The sequence below is a fragment of the Drosophila suzukii genome, chromosome Y, assembly GCF_043229965.1.
Source record: "Drosophila suzukii chromosome Y, CBGP_Dsuzu_IsoJpt1.0, whole genome shotgun sequence".
Taxonomy (NCBI): domain Eukaryota; kingdom Metazoa; phylum Arthropoda; class Insecta; order Diptera; family Drosophilidae; genus Drosophila; species Drosophila suzukii.
Genome location: NC_092085.1, coordinates 5,208,903 through 5,233,579, shown reverse-complemented (window position 1 = coordinate 5,233,579; position 24,677 = coordinate 5,208,903). Strand labels below are relative to the sequence as shown.

Here is a 24,677-nt window from a genome sequence, read left to right as displayed (position 1 = left end):
TAAGTTTAGACTAGAACAAACATTTAAGAGAACTAAATTAATGTTAGAATCTCACAAAAAAAACAAAAAATTAGATATGGCAAAAATACGTTAGATTTTGGTTTAAAAATAGGATATCAGGTTTTATTGAAAAATGAAACAGGGCATAGGCTAGACTTCAAATATACTGTACCTTATAATACTGTACCTTAAGATTCAACTTAAGATTTTTCTGTTGTAAAACAGCCAAAATAGTTGGTAAATGTTTAATTTTGGTCTGGCTAAATCCACTTTCACAATTTTTGCTTGTGTTTTTATTAGCCACAGGGAAGGGTGTATCAGACCATATATTTATGGTAGACACTTCACTGTCAAAACAAACCACAGAGCACTTACCTACTTAATTTCAATGGTAAATCCCAGTTCCAAACTAACACGAATGAGACTTGAATTGGAGGAATATAATTTTACGGTAGAGTATCTTAATGGTAATGATAACTATGTAGCCGATGCGCTCTCTAGAATAACCATCACAGACTTAAAAAATATACAAACAAGCAACTCAATTCTGAAAGTCACTACCAGAAACCAAAGTAGACAAAAATCCTGCGCAGGAAAAGATCAAATAGAAGTGCATAGGCAATCTATAGAAAAAGCTTCAAAGCCCAACGTATATGAAGTCATTAATAACGATGAAGTAAAAGAAAGAAAATTACAGCAAGATATGATGTTAGCGATTTGTATACTAATGGAACCATTGACTTAGGTCAATTCTTTCAAAGTAGTAGCTATTAAAAGCGGTTGCGGAGGTTTTTTAGGCGGTTTTAAATGTATTTTGTATGAGTTGTTTTTAATTGCAAGCGTATACTCATCCCATAATCAGTGTGTTTGGTATTCCACGGAACCCTCCCGTTTTAATGCATTTCAAATATTGTGACCCCTCGTTATCTTCTGAGAACGAGCAGGAGAAAGTGAACGTGCGTACCCACGAACCCGAATCTCACCCCCTACCCTCGAGTCCTTGCTCATGACTGCTTGTGCGCGAAGGTGTGAAATTTTAATTTTGTGAGTTTTGTTCAAAATGTGCAGTTTTTATTTTAGAACAGAGAAAATTATACCATTGGAAAGGGCTTGAAAAATGCTTTCCAATGATACCAAATTTTTTTTAGTGAGGGGGTATACTATTTAGGGTATCGGAGGTCATCGTCGTTTTTTGACTTTTTCAGTCGAGTAGTGGGAATATACGGGAGGAGGCAGAATTTGAAATTCGGTACAATTTTCCGCTTCAGTGCACCGTTTTAAGAAATTCTTAAAACTAAACTTCTTATCCTATCCTATTATTGGGTGGCCTTTAGATATAAACCCTGAAAAGTGTTCCCAATAAGAAATTTAAAACATAAACCTTAAAGTGATCCCACTAGCTAATTTTTCTATACACACCCGTCTAACTTTATCGTACACACAAACAATTTCGATATCCTCAGCTAATTTTTCTATACACTAACTTCTAACTTTATCGTAGACACAAACAATTTCGATATCCTCAGCCCTGAAAAGTGATCCTATAAGTCTTATACAACTTGAACATTAAAGTGATTCTTCAGCTCATTTTTCCTAGACACACTCCTCAAAAGGAATCGTATAACATATAAGAAAAACTAGAGTATAAGACCGCAGCGGCTGTCATCGCAGCGGCAGTCTCGGCAGCGTCCAAACCTCCGCTGCGAAAACCGCCGCTCCCGAGGCATTACGATTACGAAACAATTATAAAGCACTTGTGTTGTGAGGGGAATTATTTGTGTTTTCTTATTTTTTGGGTTGGATGCTCCGTTAGGCCACTTTTTGGTGTTCACAGCTGTTTGTACACACACTTCTGTATATATATATAACTGTTATATCCGTGCATAAGTATGTATATATATAGATATCTATGTTATATATAAATGAACTCTGCTTCAACTCGTTGATCAAGCAACAGACACACACAAATATATAAGTTTTACTTTGTTTTAGTACACGCTTGTATATATATTCTTCGCAATTTTTAGTTTTATATGTATATAGTACAAATTACAAAAGTGTTTTTTTCGTTAATCTGTAATAAGGCGCAAGTTGAAAGGAGTTGCAAAGTTTCAATTTTAGCAGCACTTTAAGGTCTTCGATTCCACCAATTCATACATCATACGTATATGTACATATCGCTTTCCATTTATCTCTTGTTTTTATATATATAATAATTAAATATTTCTTGTTCTTGTATATGTAGATTAGTTTTGCAAAAGATTTAACAAAGTGTTGATTAGTAATTTAGTTTTAGTTGTCAATTGAAAGATATTTTTTTGTCGTTTTCATTTTTGATTAAGGCAACAGCTTACACAATTTTTCGCTCGTCGTTTAAACAAAGCTCTTACAAAGTACGGACACAAAAAAAAAACAAAAATTCATACAAGTATTTTGTTTATATATACGGTATATATATTTACGTTTTATCACTGATTAAGCCTAGGTTTTAGAAAAAAAATATCAAACGTCTTATCGCATGGGCTTCCTACTTCTCCTACTGCTTCTGCATCGAATTCTCAACTTGAATTACCCTCCTCTCTAATCTCTCTCGATTGTTTACACACATATATAATAAGCATAGTTAATAATATTTTTAAGGCTTCGTTGGGGGAGCAAAGAGCAAACAAAAATACGCTTGAAAAGGGATTGAACAAATTAAAATTAATAATTACTGATGCGGATGTGACTGCTCGCAGTTGATCACTGCTCTTCTTCTTCTCTCGACCTCGTTATGTCGCAGGCTTGCAATGGAATGTTATCGATATACCTAGTTATCGTATCAAAAATTGGGTTATGTACAGTTGTGCAAGTGCTTCTTTCATCGCTGCGCGTGTTTGTGTGCTCTCTTCGCTTCTGATTCTGCTTCTGCTTTCTACGTTCCTTACACCTTACTCTTTACAGCTCTTTAATGATAGTTACTTGTTAATTGTTTCTGCTTATTTCTTCATGAGGTAGTCAAGCCACAGGCTGCATGCCGGCTCCAGGCGGACTTGGGATCAAAGGATAAGGGGTTTGTTCTTGGGATGGTTTCGGGGATCTGGGGGTTATATTCGAGTGGTCCATGATTGAATCGCGGGATCGGATGCCTCAAAGGGGGAACTCTGCTATTGGAAGAACTTGGATTGCTGGGTTTACACAAGAAAGTATATGGACTATTGATGTGGTAGTTTACAAAAAATAAGTGGAAGTATTTAAGGTATTGTATGGGCCGGATTGGGATCTGGGTAATATGTTATGGTTTATTTGTAGGGGGACTGCGGCTTCTTTTTCTGTACTCCTGCTTTTGCTTAGTCAATGAGTGGCGGTTAAGATTAACATTAGTATAGGGTTGATGGCCTAGCACCAGTAGTCTACATGTGCCCAAGCCGGATCCTGCTCCTCTCCCAGTTGCAGCTCCATTTCGAGCTCGAGTTCCACCTGCCGATCTAGACGTGGACTGGCCGGTGGCTCCTCCTTCTCTGCAGGATGTTGCAGTGGCTGCTGCTGCTGTTGATGCTGATGCTGATGTTGCTCCTGTTGGCTGTTGGGCTGATCGAAGGCTAGGAGCAGCAGGTCGCGGTCTCGATCCCGCTCCCTGTCCGGCGCCCTTCCTCACGCCAGGCAACTGCCGTTGTTCATAAAGGCGGTGGCTGCGTCCAGATCGACATACTCCCCGCCATCCTCCACCAGTTGGGACAGCAGATCGGTGGGAAAGCAGCCGTTCTTCAGCAGCAGCAGCTGCTCATCATCGTAGGGCGTCATCACGCCCACACCCACTCCGACACCGATGTTGCCATGATGCAGGCCCTGGTGGAAGTCCATCAGGTGGGTGTTGTTGTTATTATTATTATTATTATTATTTCCATTGCCAGATCCGTTTCCGGTGCTGCCATTTGTGTGGACCACGCTGGCCATGTTGAGGCCATTGGTGCCGCAGGGCAAGGGCAGTACGCAGGCGTGCTTGATGTCCGGGAAACCATCGCTGGGCTCGAAGAGGAACCGCTCGGCACTCAGGGCTGTGGTGTAGGGACTCTGCGAGTCCACCAGCTCGTTCTTCACAAACTCAATGGCGCTGCTGGTGGGCGTTGTACTGCTGTTGTTGCTCGTGGCATTGCTGCTGAGGCTGCTGATGTTGCTGGTGTGGCTGCTGATGTTGCTGCTGGAGTTGCTGCTGGTGTTGCTGCTGGCGTTGCTGCTGCTGTTGTTGTTGCTGCTGGTGCCGCCGCCGCCGCCGGTCAGACCATCGCAGTTGGGCACATAGTCGGAAATCAGACTGGGACTGGGATTCGACTGCTGCTGCTACTCGACGATACTGTTGCCGGCGGGATTCATGGACTGTTGCTGCTGGTAGCCGGCATGCTCGAACTCCTGGGCACTGGGCGAGGGCTTGCAGTAGCCGTTGGGCAGTTGCTGGGCCATGGCCGCCGCCGTTTTGGAGCCATACTTGAAGGTAGCAATCGAGGGTATGCTCTGAAGCCGCTGGCTGTGGCCCGAGTTGGCCATCTCGCCGCCATTCGCCGTCTCCAGTTCCAGTTCGCTGAGATACTTCAGTGCCGGCGACTGGAGCAGCTGGTTGGGCAGTTGGTAGCCTCCGGGTCGCTGGCAGCGGTGCGACTGCAGCATGTCCTTCAGCTTGCGGCGCTCGGTTTCCAGCAGACGCACCTGGTTCTTCAGGTCGACGTTCTGGGTGTCGAGCACCTCCGACTCCTTGATCAGATTCTGGGTGCGTTCGCGCTTCTTCATCCGGCACTTGGTGGCCGCGATCTTGTTCCGCTCGCGACGCCTCCGCCGGCGGTCCTCGTCCTCCGGAGTCAGTCCCTTCGGCTGCGACTTGGTCTCGCTGTCCTCGTCGCTCGACTCCTCGCAGTCGTCGTCCAGGTCGTTGGCGTTGCTCAGGCTGCCGCTGTAGTTGTTGCTGCTGCCGCTGTGCCCGTTGTGGTTGCTGCTGCGCCGCGAGTACTTCGAGTGCGGCTGCTCCGATCCGGAGCTGGAGTCGCAGGTGGACAGCTTGCGCTTGCTCTGGATGGACAGCTTCAGGCCCTCCTTGATCAGCCGCGAGCAGGTCTGCAAAGGCAGGAAGTGGAAAGAGGGGAAAGTCAGCGGTTAGAGGGGATCTATCTTTTTTTTTTTTTACTTGTTTAAGTATTTTATTTTGAGGTTCGCTTTCTCTTCCGCATGTTAAACTAAAAGTAGGTTTTAACTTTCAAATTATAATTAATTTTGGTTTCACTTGTGGTCGAGAATAGGACGAAAAAAACTATGAATATATTACTATTTTTGTTGATTTTTGGGAACTCCTTCATCGAAAGAATATTACTGGCTGATCTTAAGTTTTTTCTTGAGAAGGTGGATTTTACAAAGTGAAATTTCGACACAGTTTATTTTTGAGAGTTTGACGCCCTTCGGGGCAGGCAGATATAGTTATGACGAATCGCGGCCCGATTTCTCGGGGCGAGATTATCTCCAGCGGCATTTCAGCTTTGTTTGTTTGTTTATTTGTCCGGTGATTTACTCCAGCGACCTTTTTTGCGCTTCGGCTTAGGGCTTGGCACCTGGATTTGGGATTGGGTTTGGGTCTGGGGACACTCGAGTGGTGCATGAATTATAAATATTACAGCGCACAGATAGAAATCTGCGACAATCACCACGCCCAGAAAGTGTTCAGTGTTCTCTCTTTTTTGCCCTGACAAGTGCATTCGGCACTCGATGAGGTGGGTGGGCTTATGGGGCACTTAAAAAGCCGAAAACAAAAACCAAAAAACGTAGTAACCTCGATAGCCAGCCTGCACTGGGTCAGTTCCATTTATGGAGGAGCTCAAGACCTTAGTGTGCGGAAAGGAACAGATGGTCATCACTACACTCCATTCCATTCCGCACAATGACAACTTTCGTTGATTGACTGCATTGGCTGAACTCGGCTATATGAACTGGTGGAATGCCCTAAGTGGTATGAAAATGGGCACTGAAGTGTTTGTGAAACCATTTTTAAACTGGGTCTTAAGCTGAATTGCAAAGGTAATTGAATAACCGGGTTCTCGAATTGTTTTTTATAAAATATAAATATAAAAAGATTTATATTTAAGCACTGAATAAAACAAATTCACTGGCTTAAATAAAATCTCTTATAGAATTCTGATGACAAGATGCATTTGGCAACCCTGGCAAGAACTAAAGCCGGTGGAAAGAATTCCGCCGGAAAAAGGCTCCCAGCGTCATCGTGGTCAAACGAATCTGCGAATTGCCGCAATACGTGTGCGTGGAGAACAAGTGGGTGTGCAGGAAAAAGAATCACATACCGGTAATTGGAACTGACGATACAATTCCTAAAGGTATGGCAAAGGAAGCAGCCTTTAAGTCCGGACATCAGTATCACCTAAATGAAGTCACTCTGGAGTTTGAGCCAGCAAAGAAGGAACCAGTTCCCATTAGGGAACGCGCCATCCAAACGCTGGAGTGGAATCTCCCCGAGGAAAGGACCAAGGATAATACAGAAACCCACCTGTGCTCCCACTGCGTTTCAGCAGCGAGAGAGGATGCCACATATGCCTAAGATGCTCTTTAAGGATCTATGATATGATCTATGGCGCCTACAAAGCCTGGAGGACGTTCTTATATAATATGGATTTCCAGCATATCACCCACCAAAATATATCATCTTGCAATATGGCATCCATCAAAGGGGGCTGTCACAATTGGCCTCTTCAATCTGCAGCTCATTGGATTGTCGACCAGACCGACGCCTCTTTTATATATATATAATTTTTATTTTTTTCCGTTGGTTTTTCCCTTTTTTGCGCATTTTGTTTGTTGTCTGCTCGAGAAATTGTTCGGATGCCACTGATTACTGATTGAACGCGCCCTTCTCCCCAATGTTGCCTTTGCGCTTCTGTTAATTTTTTCGGCATCGGCAGCGGGTCGGGTTCCCATTTGAATTTTAGGCACGCTGCGGTATATTTATTGACCCAGAAATCAGATAAATAAATTTTGTGCTTAAAAAGCGACAAGTAAAGAATGCCGAAAAACGAAATCCAAAACAAAATCATAATAATCGCATGCGCCGGACCCGAAAAAAAAAGGAGAAAAAATTAAAGTCGCTGGCAAATCGGAGCCAATGCATATGACCATATGGTCAGGGTCGACTCGAAAAGTCGGACAAAGTCTGCTGGAAAATTGTGCAATTGCGTCGGGGGAAATGGGGCTGTGCATGTGGATGTAAATGGAAATGGGAATCGGAATCGGAATGGACATCACAGGTTGCGGCTTTATATCTTTGTAAATGTATCTTTGAATCAGTATCTCAGTATCTTTGTATCTTCGTTTCTGTATCTGCATCTGTATGTACCGACTTTTGCGGAACGGCCGAGCCTTTCTTTGCACTTCGCATCGCTGCAACTTTAGTCGCGAAATTCGCCCGAAAAAGATACATTGAAGAGCCCATTTTCGGACTGGCAAATTTGCATTTTGTTTGGCTTGTTTGCAGTTTTGCACATTTCTCACTCGTTCTGTTTGCCCTTCTTATAATTTCTCCCCATTTTACATTTCCCCCCATTTGCTTGGCGTTCTTTTTCGGCAACATTTGTGCAAATATTTGGCGTGCTAAGGAAATAAAAAAAAGAAAAAAGAAACACACGGAGGGCAGGAAACCTTTGAATGGGTCCGGCTCCGATTGTGCGGGGTTCAAGTCGGGGTCAAACCGCCTGCTAAATTCATATTTAAATCGAAATGAAACAAAGTTCGCTTAGTATTCTGTAGAAAACTTATAAAAGACGCAGACATTGTTGGGCTGACTTTAATGTCATAGTTAAAATTAAATAAAATTTATGTGCAATTTTGCACAAAAACCTTTGATCTGTATATTCATAAACGAAAACTACTCAGTACATTGAAAGTGAAAAAAAAATATTCGATTTGTATTATATCAGTTATATTCTAAGCCCTTAGTTTGTAACAGTTAGCTTAACGTTTTGAAAGTAAATAAAAAGAAATATATAAATTTATGTTTAAATATGACTACTACCAAACGCTTCTGAGGAATGATTTTCCAATATCTCAAAAATATATAGCTATACAAAGAATATTTAGGAGGCTTTTTGCCAAGAGAAAGTGATCTTTAAAATTGAATTTGAGACAGATCGAATGCATGACTAACCTTAAATATATTAACTGATATACCTTCCGTGATGTAAAAAAAAATGTTAAAAATAAGAAGTTATTCATTAACTTTTCTTTGAAATAGAAAAGATCCACAAAGAGTAGTGTTTTTTTTAGAAGATTACTTTTTCAACCCCTGCCAAAATTTCTTTCAGTGAAAAGGGGAGCACGCCTATACAAGAATGCATATAGTTTCCAAGACGAATATTGATCTCACTAGATTTCGCCATCATTTCCTATCCAGCCCTTCGAATTCTGAGTTGCTTCTGGAACTCCACTTTGATCGGATGCTAGCTGGCTCGATTCTGGAGACGGGAGCACCTGGGACACGGGTCGTCGTGGCTGCGACACCGACTGGCCATCTTCCAGCAGGCGTTGTGGAAACACGCTCCGCATCGATCGCAGCGCTGGACCTTTCGCTGCCACGGGTAGATGAGCTCACCGCCCTTGCAGTGCTCACAAAGGAAGGCACGACCCGTACATAGCTGCAAAAATAAAAGATATACTATATAGATATCAACCCAAGGAACAGCTAGCTGTCCACCACTCACCACGCAGTTGTGGACGTGCTGTTCGCTCAGAGCGATCACCTCCTTGATGGAGCGGTTCATGCTGGTGTTCTGCACGTCCACGAAATCGCACATGGACCACATGTCCGGATCCTGGGTTAGGTGCGCCGGAATGGCAGTGAAGAACGCCTGCTCTCTGCCGGGTCGAGATAAAAGGTTAATAAATGGATACCCATGGGATACTCCATCTTCCACTCACCGCGTGGCAAAGCGACAGTTGGCTATGAATCCTTTGACCGCCCGCAGCTGCAGCCGCTTCCTCCTCGCCCTGGCCAGTTCCTTGTGCTTGTACAGCTGGCCATTCAGATCCGGGACGTGGAACAGCGGAAAGGCGTACATCTGCTCGATTAGGCGGTAGGCAAAGGAGCAGACCGGATAGCAGCGAAAGTCCCAGGAGCGCAAGATCCTGGCGGGGATTGCGGATATCTGGTTGCGATGGCAGCCAGTGCACAGGTACTTGCCCAGGTACGTGCAGTAGCGGAAGTGCTGCTGCAGATGCTTGGCCACCCGCATCCCGCAGCCGGCACAGCGATTGTTCTGCCTTTGCAGCACCTTGGTGCGATTCTCCGAGGGATGTTCGGTGAATATGATCTGCTGACGTGGCGGTGCCCAGCTGGCGGTGCCTCTGGTCAGGCTGGCCTGCTCGTGATCCTCGTGCTTGGGTATGGGCAGGGGCAGCAGTTGCTGGGGTGCCTCCTGCTCGGAGACCAGCCACTTGAGGTGTCCCAATCGCGGCAGCTGCTGTTCACTAAAGCGGGATATCAGCTGGAGGCCCACCGCCTCGGCACTGTTGCTCTGCACATCGCCGGGTATCTGCTCCACGTAGGGCATCAGGTTTGGCTCCGAGGGATTCGTGTTCGCCGGTCCCGCTGGCCTGGCAAACCGCCTGCTCCACTTCACGTGCTCTATGGCCGTGATGCAGGCCTCCGAGATCCGAAAGTAAGCATTCTCCTTCTCCAGCTGCGTGTTGTTGTGCGTTTGCCGGGACATCTGCAGGAACGAGGCCAGCGACTGCTGATCTATCTTATCGCTGCCCGGCGTGATGCTCACCGAACTGGAGGCTGTGGTGGAGGTGGTACTGCCCCCTCCGGCCGAACCTTGAATATCCCAGGGAGCCGAGGTCCCTCCGGTTGTGGTGGCAGCAGCCTCGTCCAGCATGCTGACACCCTCGAAGAGGGTTTGATGCTTCTTCAGCTTGCGACCGTTGACGGGCAAAAAGGTGTCCAGCATGCCGCCATCTCCGGAGGCATTCAGATCCTCGCCCACGCCCCGCTGAAACCAGCTGGTGTACAGGGGCGTCGAGCCAAAGAAACTGCCCAGATAACTGCCCACTGACGAGGACACCTTGGGTGCCTCCTGCATCCTGGGGCGTTTGGTCGGTCCAGATTTTTATGTCATCACAGTTGATCAGCTGGATGCGTTTGGGACTGTCGCTGGATGAGCAGGAACTGGTGGAAGGGGCGTCCAGGTGGTCCTCCCTCGGCTTGGCGTTTGGCAGCGCCGTCTAAAGGATGTCCTGTCGTCCAACTCCTCGTCCTCCTGAGTGAGATTAGGCAGGCTCTTGAGTCGCCTGAGGAAACTGCGCTTCTGTAGCCTCTCCTCCGGCACCACTTGCAGTTTGGGCGAGATGCTGAAGATCGGCTGCGAGCAGGTGCGTCGACGGCGCAGCTGATGCCTGACTTCAAGCTGACCCAGCAGGCCGCTCTGGTTGAGCTGCACAGCCGTGAGGCAAACGAACAGAGCGGTGGCGTCAGTGGAACTCCGCAGAAAGGCCTCCTCGCTGGGATAGTAGAGCTCCATCAGCTCCGGATCGGAGACCAGCGTCTGGAGGCACTGCGAGAGGCAGCGGGCGCGCAGGCAGCGGATAGTCCACTCGCCTAAGAACTCCTCCACTCCGGTCACCGCCGACGACGCACTGCCTCTGGCGCAATCCGGGCGATAAGGGGGCGGCCTGGCCTGCGACTGCTGCTGCTGCTGCTTTCCCGCACTCGCCAGCAGAAACTCAAAGTCGTCCGCCAGTCGCTGAAGTTCCACGGGCTGCAACTGATAAAGACGGAGAGTGAGACGTTGCATAAATACAATTCGATTGCAAAACAATGGGGGATGTCTGCGGGATAGGGCTAACGAATGGGGGGTACCCTTTAAACGCCCAAAATAGGTGGGATAGAATTGTGAGAAAAGGCCTAACATATTAATAATCCGATGATTTAATCATAAGTTATTTTTTACATTTTTGAAATGAATGTTAACATAGCCATACGATATCATAAAATCCATTATAATATTGTATATATATATATATATAGTAACAATTTTAATAGATATATTTACACAGAAGAACATTTTAAAGTCTTTTTAAAATATAATTTAAGATGTAGGGTACTTGATAGTAAAATACCCTATTCTTCAGAATCGCAGGGTATATATTTTTATACCCGTTACTCGTAGAGTAAAAGGGTATACTAGATTCGTCGGAAAGTATGTAACAGGCAGAAGGAAGCGTTTCCGACCCCACAAAGTATATATATTCTTGATCAGGATCACTAGCCGAGTCGATCTAGCCATGTCCGTCTGTCCGTCTGTCTGTCCGTCCGGATGAACGCTGAGATCTCGGAAACTATGGGAGCTAGGCTATTGAGATTTGGCGTGCAGATTCCTGAGCTTCTTACGCAGCGCAAGTTTGTTTCAGCAATGTGCCACGCCCACTCTTACGCCCACAAACCGCCCAAAACTGTGGCTCCTACAGTTTTGATGCTAGAATAAAAACTTTAACATAAATGTAATCTTCTTATCAATACCTATCGATTGACCCAAAAAAAAGTTTGCCACGCCCACTTTAACGCCCACAAACCGCGAAAACCTGTGACGGCCACAATTTTCATGCTAGATAAAAAATTTTAACTGAAATGTATTGGTCTCGTTGATACCTATCGATTGATCCAAAAAAAATTTGCCACGCCCACTCTAACGCCCATAACGCTTAAATCTGTATACCTCCGGTAGGTGGCGCATTTTAATCTCGCTTTGCTGCTTGCATATCTCCATATAGCTGAGTAACGGGTATCTGATAGATGAGGTACTCGACTATAGCGTTCTTCCTTGTTATTTTTAAATTGATTGTTTATTATATTATTGGGTTACAAGTACTAATTTTAAAGTACTGCGACTGTGAGCCTCAAATCCTATACAGTTTAGGTTGGCTTTGTGCTCAATCGATTCTAGAGAAATGCATTATACATAAACCATACAAACAGAGTATTGAGATTAAATAACTTATGTATATAAAAGCTTATTTAATCTTGAGAACAATGCGGTGACTTGTTTCTGATTGTATTAAAAATGTTTTATCTGTATGAAAGTTCAAGTCTGAAATTATTTATTTCATACAAAACCGAATAAAAATAAAATATTGTAGTTAAACTTTAAGTATAATAAAGAAGTAATATATAGTATATATATAATATATAATAATCAAATTTAGAAACATGAGGTTTGGTCTAAAAATAAAGGTTCGAACTTTAAGTATTCGTATTATACTAATCTATAATCTATGATTAAAGGTGAATTTTATAAGGATTGACATAGAAACCTAAACAATATATTTAATTCTTGCATGCATATTAATAATACTAATAATATTACGTTTTTATTTTTGTATTAACAGATAAATTAATAGTTGTTTGTTAAAATACAGGGCATGTAACCCGATTATATGTACATATTGCAAGTCAAGTGAAGCAACCAAGAAGCCCCCTCTAAAAAACATAGGGTATCATAGGGTGTGTGATGTTCTGGGGATTTCCATTACTCACCAGTCCATGTTGCAGAATACGGGTGCAGCTCTGGGCCAGCAACTGGAGACTATCCTTGGATCTGGCAGCCCGGAACCAGAAATTCGTGGATCTTCGCAAATCCGCGAGGAGCGAATTCCTGGCCAGCTGTTGTTGTTGCTGCAGTCGCTGTTTCTGCTGCGGATGCTCCGCTGTTGCGTCCTCCGCTGTTGCGTCTTCTGCTGCTGCGTCCACCGCGCTTTCTGCCGCGCCTGTTGCCAAAGTGGGCGGGGGCGGGGGCGTGGCCATGGCTGCGCACTACACACGATCACAGGGGCGGAGGGCGGTGCGGTTGCATATTCGCGGTCCGATTAAATTAAAAGATTGTTTTGATTTTTTTGTAATATTATTTTTGTTAGTGGTGACATAGCAGCAATGTGGCCACAAAACTATCGATAAGAAAATACCAACTCGATTGGAAAACATTCCAAAAATACGGTATCTTTAATCTGGGCGGTGTGTGACACGGCTACGTTAGCTGTGACACGAACCTCTTTTCGCGGAATAATCGTTATGTTTAAAAAGAAAATTAATGATCAATGGGATTGCTTTGCAAATAAATAATTATTATTTCACAGTTGCTGAAGGTTTACAGCTCAAATAATAATTACAATTCAACTGCAAACTGTTATATGTGCAAAATTTTACATAGATAATCAAATTTGCCAAATGATGGAAGATCATTCTACAACCTCTTGGATATATGGCTAAAGTTTTCCATACGAAGTCTCTCTTGCTGTAAACTAAGGTCTGGAAAGTGCAAGCTTTTAAATTTAAAACTAAAGTTAAATATTTATCTCGATCCCAAGGCGATAACAGCCGTATATCCATATATTGTCAATTTCCATAGCGCCTTTGCGCCAAAATTCATGAAACGTCAAAAAAAACGAAAGGCCTGGAAGCACAAGTGAAAAAAAGTGAAACTGCTAACAAAAATTGTTAAATCTGGAATTTTAGCGGTGAGTAATGCAAAAGTAATATATTATCGTATGCAAATCGAGTTCAGCTCACGCTTAGCTTGATTGATTGGTAATTAGTTAAGAACGCTATTCATTTGCGGAAGATGGCCATTTGCTGTCTCGCTCTGGCAAGATGGCGTCCATTTTGTATTACGCTTTGATGGGAAATTCCAAATTAGCTTGCATTTTAATTGGTATTGTGATTTTTTGCACCTGGGGCAGCCAACAATTACCAAATAACAAGGTAAAACGTTGTTCCTAACCTCTATCTTTGATTGTCAAGGATTTCGTTGGGGTATCCCTGTGTACCAGGTGTCTCAGATGCAGACACACATCAACATCCATACGAATATCCAACTAAATATTCGCATATTTGCGATTTACTAACATAATTCTATTGGGTTCAGAAGCTTATAGCACCTGAAACGCACCATATTATTCCATTATAAGTTAGGTTTTAAGTTTACTACAATTTGAACTGTCATTTGCATTTACGGAAAATGGCAATAAGATGTTGAGATGGTATAAAATGGAATACTTTGTCGGATAAACAAACTTTATAATTTCCTTACAATACTACTACCATCTGATTTATACCTTTTAAAACCCTAATATTCTCTGCTTCGGGTTTAGTGTTTGTTATTGGAACACATCGCACCACATTATGCGATGTCATGTCATATGGGAACAAAGTTCTTAAGTTATTCTATCATAGAACCTCTCTTAAATCTAGAATTTGCAGATTGCGCGACACAATGATACAGAAAATGACAAAAAGATGTTAAAATGGTACACATTTTCTGAAAAAAAAATGAATAAGGAGCTTAAAGTGCTTTTAAGCCACGTAAAAATTTAAAAGTAGACGTTGAGATGGTAAAAAATGTTTTACATTTTCGTATAAAAATGAATATAGTCATTTTATTTATGGCTTTTAAACCCAAATTAGTCCCTGTATTGGGTTAATTTGTGTGTTTGCTTATTATTTGGCTTTAGTTAAATAAGATTTGTGCAAAAAGTAAGACGATTTTAGTGTGCCTTTCGTAGCCTAGTAAATTTCAAAGGGAGAATAAAAATAAGTTCTTTTGCTTTTGGAATCTAGAGTCGCCCCGATCCCGCACGCATCCAGCAGAGAACGATGTCCGACAGCCGTGTATCCTCGCCACCCTCGCCCGGACCTGATCCACCTGAGCCACCGTGCAAGCTGTCCGAGGATATGGAGAATCTCCTTGAAAACCCTATGTACAGCGATGTTTCAATCTGCGTGGGCGGTCAAGAGCTCAAGGCGCACAAGGCCATCCTGGCAGCTCGCAGTGCAGTCTTTGCGGCCATGTTTAATGGGAGGGGGATTAAGATGAAACGTTTGGTCTTAAACAGCGAAGTGGATCCAGAGGCCCTAAAGGAAACGCTGCGTTTCATATACACGGGCAAAGCGCCCAATGTGGGAAACATGGCTGATATACTCCTAGCCGCAGCCGATAAGTTTTCACTCGAAAAGCTGAAAGTGATGTGCGAGAAGGAGCTGTGCGCCAAAAAAAGGCAGCCGATAGTCTTATACTAGCAGATCTCTACAGTGCGGATCAATTGAAGGCACAAACGCTTGAATTCATAAGTTCCCATGCCAGCGATGTGGTGGAAACCTCCGGATGGCGAAATATGGTCGATAGTCACTTACATTTGGTAGCGGAGGCATTTCGTGCGCTAGCCACGACACACATTCCAAGAATTGGACCACCAAGGAAACGCATTAGATTGCGTTAAAAAATACAATTCAAAAACTGCACCAACCATAATATGAATAACAACTTCAACAACATCAGCAGCAAATCGTACACCAAAGACAATCAACATCCAACAACGAACTAGAAATCAATACCAACAATCGATTCAACAATTGCAATATGAAAGAGAATTTATATTGTTTCGTTTATTGTTTATTGTTTTTCATCCTTCCAAATTATTTTTTGATTGAATATTACCTGTGCTTCCAGGCCTTTCGTTTTTTTTGACGTTTCGCCCCCGCCCACTTTGGCAACAGGCGCGGCAGAAAGCGCGGTGGACGCAGCAGCAGAGGACGCAACCGCGGAGGACGCAACAGCGGAGCATCCGCAGCAGAAACAGCGACTGCAGCAACAACAACAGCTGGCCAGGAATTCGCTCCTCGCGGATTTGCGAAGATCCACGAATTTCTGGTTCCGGGCTGCCAGATCCAAGGATAGTCTCCAGTTGCTGGCCCAGAGCTGCACCCGTATTCTGCAACATGGACTGGTGAGTAATGGAAATCCCCAGAACATCACACACCCTATGATACCCTATGTTTTTTAGAGGGGGCTTCTTGGTTGCTTCACTTGACTTGCAATATGTACATATAATCGGGTTACATGCCCTGTATTTTAACAAACAACTATTAATTTATCTGTTAATACAAATAAAAACGTAATATTATTAGTATTATTAATATGCATGCAAGAATTAAATATATTGTTTAGGTTTCTATGTCAATCCTTATAAAATTCACCTTTAATCATAGATTATAGATTAGTATAATACGAATACTTAAAGTTCGAACCTTTATTTTTAGACCAAACCTCATGTTTCTAAATTTGATTATTATATATTATATATATACTATATATTACTTCTTTATTATACTTAAAGTTTAACTACAATATTTTATTTTTATTCGGTTTTGTATGAAATAAATAATTTCAGACTTGAACTTTCATACAGATAAAACATTTTTAATACAATCAGAAACAAGTCACCGCATTGTTCTCAAGATTAAATAAGCTTTTATATACATAAGTTATTTAATCTCAATACTCTGTTTGTATGGTTTATGTATAATGCATTTCTCTAGAATCGATTGAGCACAAAGCCAACCTAAACTGTATAGGATTTGAGGCTCACAGTCGCAGTACTTTAAAACCAGTACTTGTAACCCAATAATATAATAAACAATCAATTTAAAAATAACAAGGAAGAACGCTATAGTCGAGTACCTCATCTATCAGATACCCGTTACTCAGCTATATGGAGATATGCAAGCAGCAAAGCGAGATTAAAATGCGCCACCTACCGGAGGTATACAGATTTAAGCGTTATGGGCGTTAGAGTGGGCGTGGCAAATTTTTTTTGGATCAATCGATAGGTATCAACGAGACCAATACATTTCAGTTAAAATTTTTTATCTAGCATGAAAATTGTGGTCGTCACAGGTTTTCGCGGTTTGTGGGCGTTAAAGTGGGCGTGGCAAACTTTTTTTTGGGTCAATTGATAGGTATTGGTGAGAACAATACATTTCAGTTAAAATTTTTATTCTAGCATCAAAACTGTAGGAGCCACAGTTTTGGGCGGTTTGTGGGCGTTAGAGTGGGCGTTAGAGTGGGCGTGGCACTGTGCTGAAACAAACTTGCGCTGCGTAAGAAGCTCAGGAATCTGCACGCCAAATCTCAATAGCCTAGCTCCCATAGTTTCCGAGATCTCAGCGTTCATCCGGACGGACAGACAGACGGACAGACGGACATGGCTAGATCGACTCGGCTAGTGATCCTGATCAAGAATATATATACTTTGTGGGGTCGGAAACGCTTTCTTCTGCCTGTTACATACTTTCCGACGAATCTAGTATACCCTTTTACTCTACGAGTAACGGGTATAAAAATATATACCCTGCGATTCTGAAGAATAGGGTATTTTACTATCAAGTACCCTACATCTTAAATTATATTTTAAAAAGACTTTAAAATGTTCTTCTGTGTAAATATATCTATTAAAATTGTTACTATATATATATATATACAATATTATAATGGATTTTATGATATCGTATGGCTATGTTAACATTCATTTCAAAAATGTAAAAAATAACTTATGATTAAATCATCGGATTATTAATATGTTAGGCCTTTTCTCACAATTCTATCCCACCTATTTTGGGCGTTTAAAGGGTACCCCCCATTCGTTAGCCCTATCCCGCAGACATCCCCCATTGTTTTGCAATCGAATTGTATTTATGCAACGTCTCACTCTCCGTCTTTATCAGTTGCAGCCCGTGGAACTTCAGCGACTGGCGGACGACTTTGAGTTTCTGCTGGCGAGTGCGGGAAAGCAGCAGCAGCAGCAGTCGCAGGCCAGGCCGCCCCCTTATCGCCCGGATTGCGCCAGAGGCAGTGCGTCGTCGGCGGTGACCGGAGTGGAGGAGTTCTTAGGCGCTGCCTGCGCGCCCGCTGCCTCTCGCAGTGCCTCCAGACGCTGGTCTCCGATCCGGAGCTGATGGAGCTCTACTATCCCAGCGAGGAGGCCTTTCTGCGGCGTTCCACTGACGCCACCGCTCTGTTCGTTTGCCTCACGGCTGTGCAGCTCAACCAGAGCCCTGCTGGGTCAGCTTGAAGTCAGGCATCAGCTGCGCCGTCGACGCACCTGCTCGCAGCCGATCTTCAGCATCTCGCCCAAACTGCAAGTGGTGCCGGAGGAGAGGCTACAGAAGCGCAGTTTTCTCAGGCGACTCAAGAGCCTGCCTAATCTCACTCAGGAGGACGAGGAGTTGGACGACAGGACATCCTTTAGACGGCGCTGCCAAACGCCAAGCCGAGGGAGGACCACCTGGACGCACCTTCCACCAGTTCCTGCTCATCCAGCGACAGTCCCAAACGCATCCAGCTGATCAACTGTGATGACATAAAAATCTGGACCGGCCAAACGCCCTAGGATGCAGGAGGCACCCAAGGTGTCCTCGTCAGTGGGCAGTTATCTGGGCAGTTTCTTTGGCTCGACGCCCCTGTACACCAGCTGGTTTCAGCGGGGCGTGGGCGAGGATCTGAATGCCTCCGGAGATGGCGGCATGCTGGACACCTTTTTGCCCGTCAACGGTCGCAAGCTGAAGAAGCATCAAACCCTCTTCGAGGGTGTCAGCATGCTGGACGAGGCTGCTGCCACCACAACCGGAGGGACCTCGGCTCCCTGGGATATTCAAGGTTCGGCCGGAGGGGGCAGTACCACCTCCACCACAGCCTCCAGTTCGGTGAGCATCACGCCGGGCAGCGATAAGATAGATCAGCAGTCGCTGGCCTCGTTCCTGCAGATGTCCCGGCAAACGCACAACAACACGCAGCTGGAGAAGGAGAATGCTTACTTTCGGATCTCGGAGGCCTGCATCACGGCCATAGAGCACGTGAAGTGGAGCAGGCGGTTTGCCAGGCCAGCGGGACCGGCGAACACGAATCCCTCGGAGCCAAACCTGATGCCCTACGTGGAGCAGATACCCGGCGATGTGCAGAGCAACAGTGCCGAGGCGGTGGGCCTCCAGCTGATATCCCGCTTTAGTGAACAGCAGCTGACGCTGTTTGGAACACCTCAAGTGGCTGGTCTCCGAGCAGGAGGCACCCCAGCAACTGCTGCCCCTGCCCATACCCAAGCACGAGGATCACGAGCAGGCCAGCCTGACCAGAGGCACCGCCAGCTGGGCACCGCCACGTCAGCAGATCATATTCACCGAACATCCCTCGGAGAATCGCACCAAGGTGCTGCAAAGGCAGAACAATCGCTGTGCCGGCTGCGGGATGCGGGTGGCCAAGCATCTGCAGCAGCACTTCCGCTACTGCACGTACCTGGGCAAGTACCTGTGCACTGGCTGCCATCGCAACCAGATATCCGCAATCCCCGCCAGGATCTTGCGCTCCTGGGACTTTCGCTGCTATCCGGTCTGCTCCTTTGCCTACCGCCTAATCGAGCAGATGTACGCCTTTCCGCTGTTCCACGTCCCGGATCTGAATGGCCAGCTGTACAAGCACAAGGAACTGGCCAGGGCGAGGAGGAAGCGGCTGCAGCTGCGGGCGGTCAAAGGATTCATAGCCAACTGTCGCTTTGCCACGCGGTGAGTGGAAGATGGAGTATCCCATGGGTATCCATTTATTAACCTTTTATCTCGACCCGGCAGAGAGCAGGCGTTCTTCACTGCCATTCCGGCGCACCTAACCCAGGATCCGGACATGTGGTCCATGTGCGATTTCGTGGACGTGCAGAACACCAGCATGAACCGCTCCATCAAGGAGGTGATCGCTCTGAGCGAACAGCACGTCCACAACTGCGTGGTGAGTGGTGGACAGCTAGCTGTTCCTTGGGTTGATATCTATATAGAATATCTTTTATTTTTGCAACTATGTACGGGTCGTGCCTTCCTTTGTGAGCACTGCAAGGGCGGTGAGCTCATCTACCCGTGGCAGCGAAAGGTCCAGCGCTGCGATCGATGCGGAGCGTGTTTCCACAACGCCTGCTGGAAGATGGCCAGTCGGTGTCGCAGCCACGACGACCCGTGTCCCAGGTGCTCCCGTCTCCAGAATCGAGCCAGCTAGCATCCGATCAAGTGGAGACAATCAACATCCAACAACGAACTAGAAATCAATACCAACAATCGATTCAACAATTGCAATATGAAAGAGAATTTATATTGTTTCGTTTATTGTTTATTGTTTTTCATCCTTCCAAATTATTTTTTGATTGAATATTACCTGTGCTTCCAGGCCTTTCGTTTTTTTTGACGTTTCGCCCCCGCCCACTTTGGCAACAGGCGCGGCAGAAAGCGCGGTGGACGCAGCAGCAGAGGACGCAACCGCGGAGGACGCAACAGCGGAGCATCCGCAGCAGAAACAGCGACTGCAGCAACAACAACAGCTGGCCAGGAATTCGCTCCTCGCGGATTTGCGAAGATCCACGAATTTCTGGTTCCGGGCTGCCAGATCCAAGGATAGTCTCCAGTTGCTGGCCCAGAGCTGCACCCGTATTCTGCAACATGGACTGGTGAGTAATGGAAATCCCCAGAACATCACACACCCTATGATACCCTATGTTTTTTAGAGGGGGCTTCTTGGTTGCTTCACTTGACTTGCAATATGTACATATAATCGGGTTACATGCCCTGTATTTTAACAAACAACTATTAATTTATCTGTTAATACAAATAAAAACGTAATATTATTAGTATTATTAATATGCATGCAAGAATTAAATATATTGTTTAGGTTTCTATGTCAATCCTTATAAAATTCACCTTTAATCATAGATTATAGATTAGTATAATACGAATACTTAAAGTTCGAACCTTTATTTTTAGACCAAACCTCATGTTTCTAAATTTGATTATTATATATTATATATATACTATATATTACTTCTTTATTATACTTAAAGTTTAACTACAATATTTTATTTTTATTCGGTTTTGTATGAAATAAATAATTTCAGACTTGAACTTTCATACAGATAAAACATTTTTAATACAATCAGAAACAAGTCACCGCATTGTTCTCAAGATTAAATAAGCTTTTATATACATAAGTTATTTAATCTCAATACTCTGTTTGTATGGTTTATGTATAATGCATTTCTCTAGAATCGATTGAGCACAAAGCCAACCTAAACTGTATAGGATTTGAGGCTCACAGTCGCAGTACTTTAAAACCAGTACTTGTAACCCAATAATATAATAAACAATCAATTTAAAAATAACAAGGAAGAACGCTATAGTCGAGTACCTCATCTATCAGATACCCGTTACTCAGCTATATGGAGATATGCAAGCAGCAAAGCGAGATTAAAATGCGCCACCTACCGGAGGTATACAGATTTAAGCGTTATGGGCGTTAGAGTGGGCGTGGCAAATTTTTTTTGGATCAATCGATAGGTATCAACGAGACCAATACATTTCAGTTAAAATTTTTTATCTAGCATGAAAATTGTGGTCGTCACAGGTTTTCGCGGTTTGTGGGCGTTAAAGTGGGCGTGGCAAACTTTTTTTTGGGTCAATCGATAGGTATTGGTGAGAACAATACATTTCAGTTAAAATTTTTATTCTAGCATCAAAACTGTAGGAGCCACAGTTTTGGGCGGTTTGTGGGCGTTAGAGTGGGCGTGGCACTGTGCTGAAACAAACTTGCGCTGCGTAAGAAGCTCAGGAATCTGCACGCCAAATCTCAATAGCCTAGCTCCCATAGTTTCCGAGATCTCAGCGTTCATCCGGACGGACAGACAGACGGACAGACGGACATGGCTAGATCGACTCGGCTAGTGATCCTGATCAAGAATATATATACTTTGTGGGGTCGGAAACGCTTTCTTCTGCCTGTTACATACTTTCCGACGAATCTAGTATACCCTTTTACTCTACGAGTAACGGGTATAAAAATATATACCCTGCGATTCTGAAGAATAGGGTATTTTACTATCAAGTACCCTACATCTTAAATTATATTTTAAAAAGACTTTAAAATGTTCTTCTGTGTAAATATATCTATTAAAATTGTTACTATATATATATATATACAATATTATAATGGATTTTATGATATCGTATGGCTATGTTAACATTCATTTCAAAAATGTAAAAAATAACTTATGATTAAATCATCGGATTATTAATATGTTAGGCCTTTTCTCACAATTCTATCCCACCTATTTTTGGCGTTTAAAGGGTACCCCCCATTCGTTAGCCCTATCCCGCAGACATCCCCCATTGTTTTGCAATCGAATTGTATTTATGCAACGTCTCACTCTCCGTCTTTATCAGTTGCAGCCCGTGGAACTTCAGCGACTGGCGGACGACTTTGAGTTTCTGCTGGCGAGTGCGGGAAAGCAGCAGCAGCAGCAGTCGCAGGCCAGGCCGCCCCCTTATCGCCCGGATTGCGCCAGAGGCAGTGCGTCGTCGGCGGTGACCGGAGTGGAGGAGTTCTTAGGCGCTGCCTGCGCGCCCGCTGCCTCTCGCAGTGCCTCCAGACGCTGGTCTCCGATCCGGAGCTGATGGAGCTCTACTATCCCAGCGAGGAGGCCTTTCTGCGGCGTTCCACTGACGCCACCGCTCTGTTCGTTTGCCTCACGGCTGTGCAGCTCAACCAGAGCCCTGCTGGGTCAGCTTGAAGTCAGGCATCAGCTGCGCCGTCGACGCACCTGCTCGCAGCCGATCTTCAGCATCTCGCCCAAACTGCAAGTGGTGCCGGAGGAGAGGCTACAGAAGCGCAGTTTTCTCAGGCGACTCAAGAGCCTGCCTAATCTCACTCAGGAGGACGAGGAGTTGGACGACAGGACATCCTTTAGACGGCGCTGCCAAACGCCAAGCCGAGGGAGGACCACCTGGACGCACCTTCCACCAGTTCCTGCTCATCCAGCGACAGTCCCAAACGCATCCAGCTGATCAACTGTGATGACATAAAAATCTGGACCGGCCAAACGCCCCAGGATGCAGGAGGCACCCAAGGTGTCCTCGTCAGTGGGCAGTTATCTGGGCAGTTTCTTTGGCTCGACGCCCCTGTACACCAGCTGGTTTCAGCGGGGCGTGGGCGAGGATCTGAATGCCTCCGGAGATGGCGGCATGCTGGACACCTTTTTGGCCGTCAACGGTCGCAAGCTGAAGAAGCATCAAACCCTCTTCGAGGGTGTCAGCATGCTGGACGAGGCTGCTGCCACCACAACCGGAGGGACCTCGGCTCCCTGGGATATTCAAGGTTCGGCCGGAGGGGGCAGTACCACCTCCACCACAGCCTCCAGTTCGGTGAGCATCACGCCGGGCAGCGATAAGATAGATCAGCAGTCGCTGGCCTCGTTCCTGCAGATGTCCCGGCAAACGCACAACAACACGCAGCTGGAGAAGGAGAATGCTTACTTTCGGATCTCGGAGGCCTGCATCACGGCCATAGAGCACGTGAAGTGGAGCAGGCGGTTTGCCAGGCCAGCGGGACCGGCGAACACGAATCCCTCGGAGCCAAACCTGATGCCCTACGTGGAGCAGATACCCGGCGATGTGCAGAGCAACAGTGCCGAGGCGGTGGGCCTCCAGCTGATATCCCGCTTTAGTGAACAGCAGCTGACGCTGTTTGGAACACCTCAAGTGGCTGGTCTCCGAGCAGGAGGCACCCCAGCAACTGCTGCCCCTGCCGATACCCAAGCACGAGGATCACGAGCAGGCCAGCCTGACCAGAGGCACCGCCAGCTGGGCACCGCCACGTCAGCAGATCATATTCACCGAACATCCCTCGGAGAATCGCACCAAGGTGCTGCAAAGGCAGAACAATCGCTGTGCCGGCTGCGGGATGCGGGTGGCCAAGCATCTGCAGCAGCACTTCCGCTACTGCACGTACCTGGGCAAGTACCTGTGCACTGGCTGCCATCGCAACCAGATATCCGCAATCCCCGCCAGGATCTTGCGCTCCTGGGACTTTCGCTGCTATCCGGTCTGCTCCTTTGCCTACCGCCTAATCGAGCAGATGTACGCCTTTCCGCTGTTCCACGTCCCGGATCTGAATGGCCAGCTGTACAAGCACAAGGAACTGGCCAGGGCGAGGAGGAAGCGGCTGCAGCTGCGGGCGGTCAAAGGATTCATAGCCAACTGTCGCTTTGCCACGCGGTGAGTGGAAGATGGAGTATCCCATGGGTATCCATTTATTAACCTTTTATCTCGACCCGGCAGAGAGCAGGCGTTCTTCACTGCCATTCCGGCGCACCTAACCCAGGATCCGGACATGTGGTCCATGTGCGATTTCGTGGACGTGCAGAACACCAGCATGAACCGCTCCATCAAGGAGGTGATCGCTCTGAGCGAACAGCACGTCCACAACTGCGTGGTGAGTGGTGGACAGCTAGCTGTTCCTTGGGTTGATATCTATATAGAATATCTTTTATTTTTGCAACTATGTACGGGTCGTGCCTTCCTTTGTGAGCACTGCAAGGGCGGTGAGCTCATCTACCCGTGGCAGCGAAAGGTCCAGCGCTGCGATCGATGCGGAGCGTGTTTCCACAACGCCTGCTGGAAGATGGCCAGTCGGTGTCGCAGCCACGACGACCCGTGTCCCAGGTGCTCCCGTCTCCAGAATCGAGCCAGCTAGCATCCGATCAAAGTGGAGTTCCAGAAGCAACTCAGAATTCGAAGGGCTGGATAGGAAATGATGGCGAAATCTAGTGAGATCAATATTCGTCTTGGAAACTATATGCATTCTTGTATAGGCGTGCTCCCCTTTTCACTGAAAGAAATTTTGGCAGGGGTTGAAAAAGTAATCTTCTAAAAAAAACACTACTCTTTGTGGATCTTTTCTATTTCAAAGAAAAGTTAATGAATAACTTCTTATTTTTAACATTTTTTTTTACATCACGGAAGGTATATCAGT

General features: G+C 45.4%; 1 protein-coding gene and 4 pseudogenes across 1 annotated transcript; 3 read left to right on the top strand and 2 right to left on the bottom strand.

Annotated features, from left to right (window-relative positions):
- Positions 1-3,168: 3,168 nt before the first annotated feature.
- On the bottom strand, positions 3,169-4,764 carry LOC139353767 (activating transcription factor 3-like). The gene has a single exon (XM_070998086.1). It carries the CDS (start codon positions 4,762-4,764, stop codon positions 4,321-4,323), a length of 444 nt encoding a protein of 147 aa, XP_070854187.1. The 3' UTR covers positions 3,169-4,320.
- A 71-nt stretch (positions 4,765-4,835) lies between these two features.
- On the bottom strand, positions 4,836-12,929 carry LOC139353765 (run domain Beclin-1-interacting and cysteine-rich domain-containing protein-like; annotated as a pseudogene).
- A 502-nt stretch (positions 12,930-13,431) lies between these two features.
- Positions 13,432-15,520, top strand: LOC139352182 (protein roadkill-like; annotated as a pseudogene).
- On the top strand, positions 15,322-19,895 carry LOC139353703 (run domain Beclin-1-interacting and cysteine-rich domain-containing protein-like; annotated as a pseudogene).
- Positions 19,896-19,958: 63 nt separating this feature from the next.
- Positions 19,959-24,471, top strand: LOC139353702 (run domain Beclin-1-interacting and cysteine-rich domain-containing protein-like; annotated as a pseudogene).
- Positions 24,472-24,677: the final 206 nt, after the last annotated feature.

Bases quoted from the DNA above. Each gene is read 5' to 3' on its own strand.
- LOC139353767 (XM_070998086.1), bottom strand. From the start codon at position 4,764: ATGAAGAAGCGCGAACGCACCCAGAATCTGATCAAGGAGTCGGAGGTG.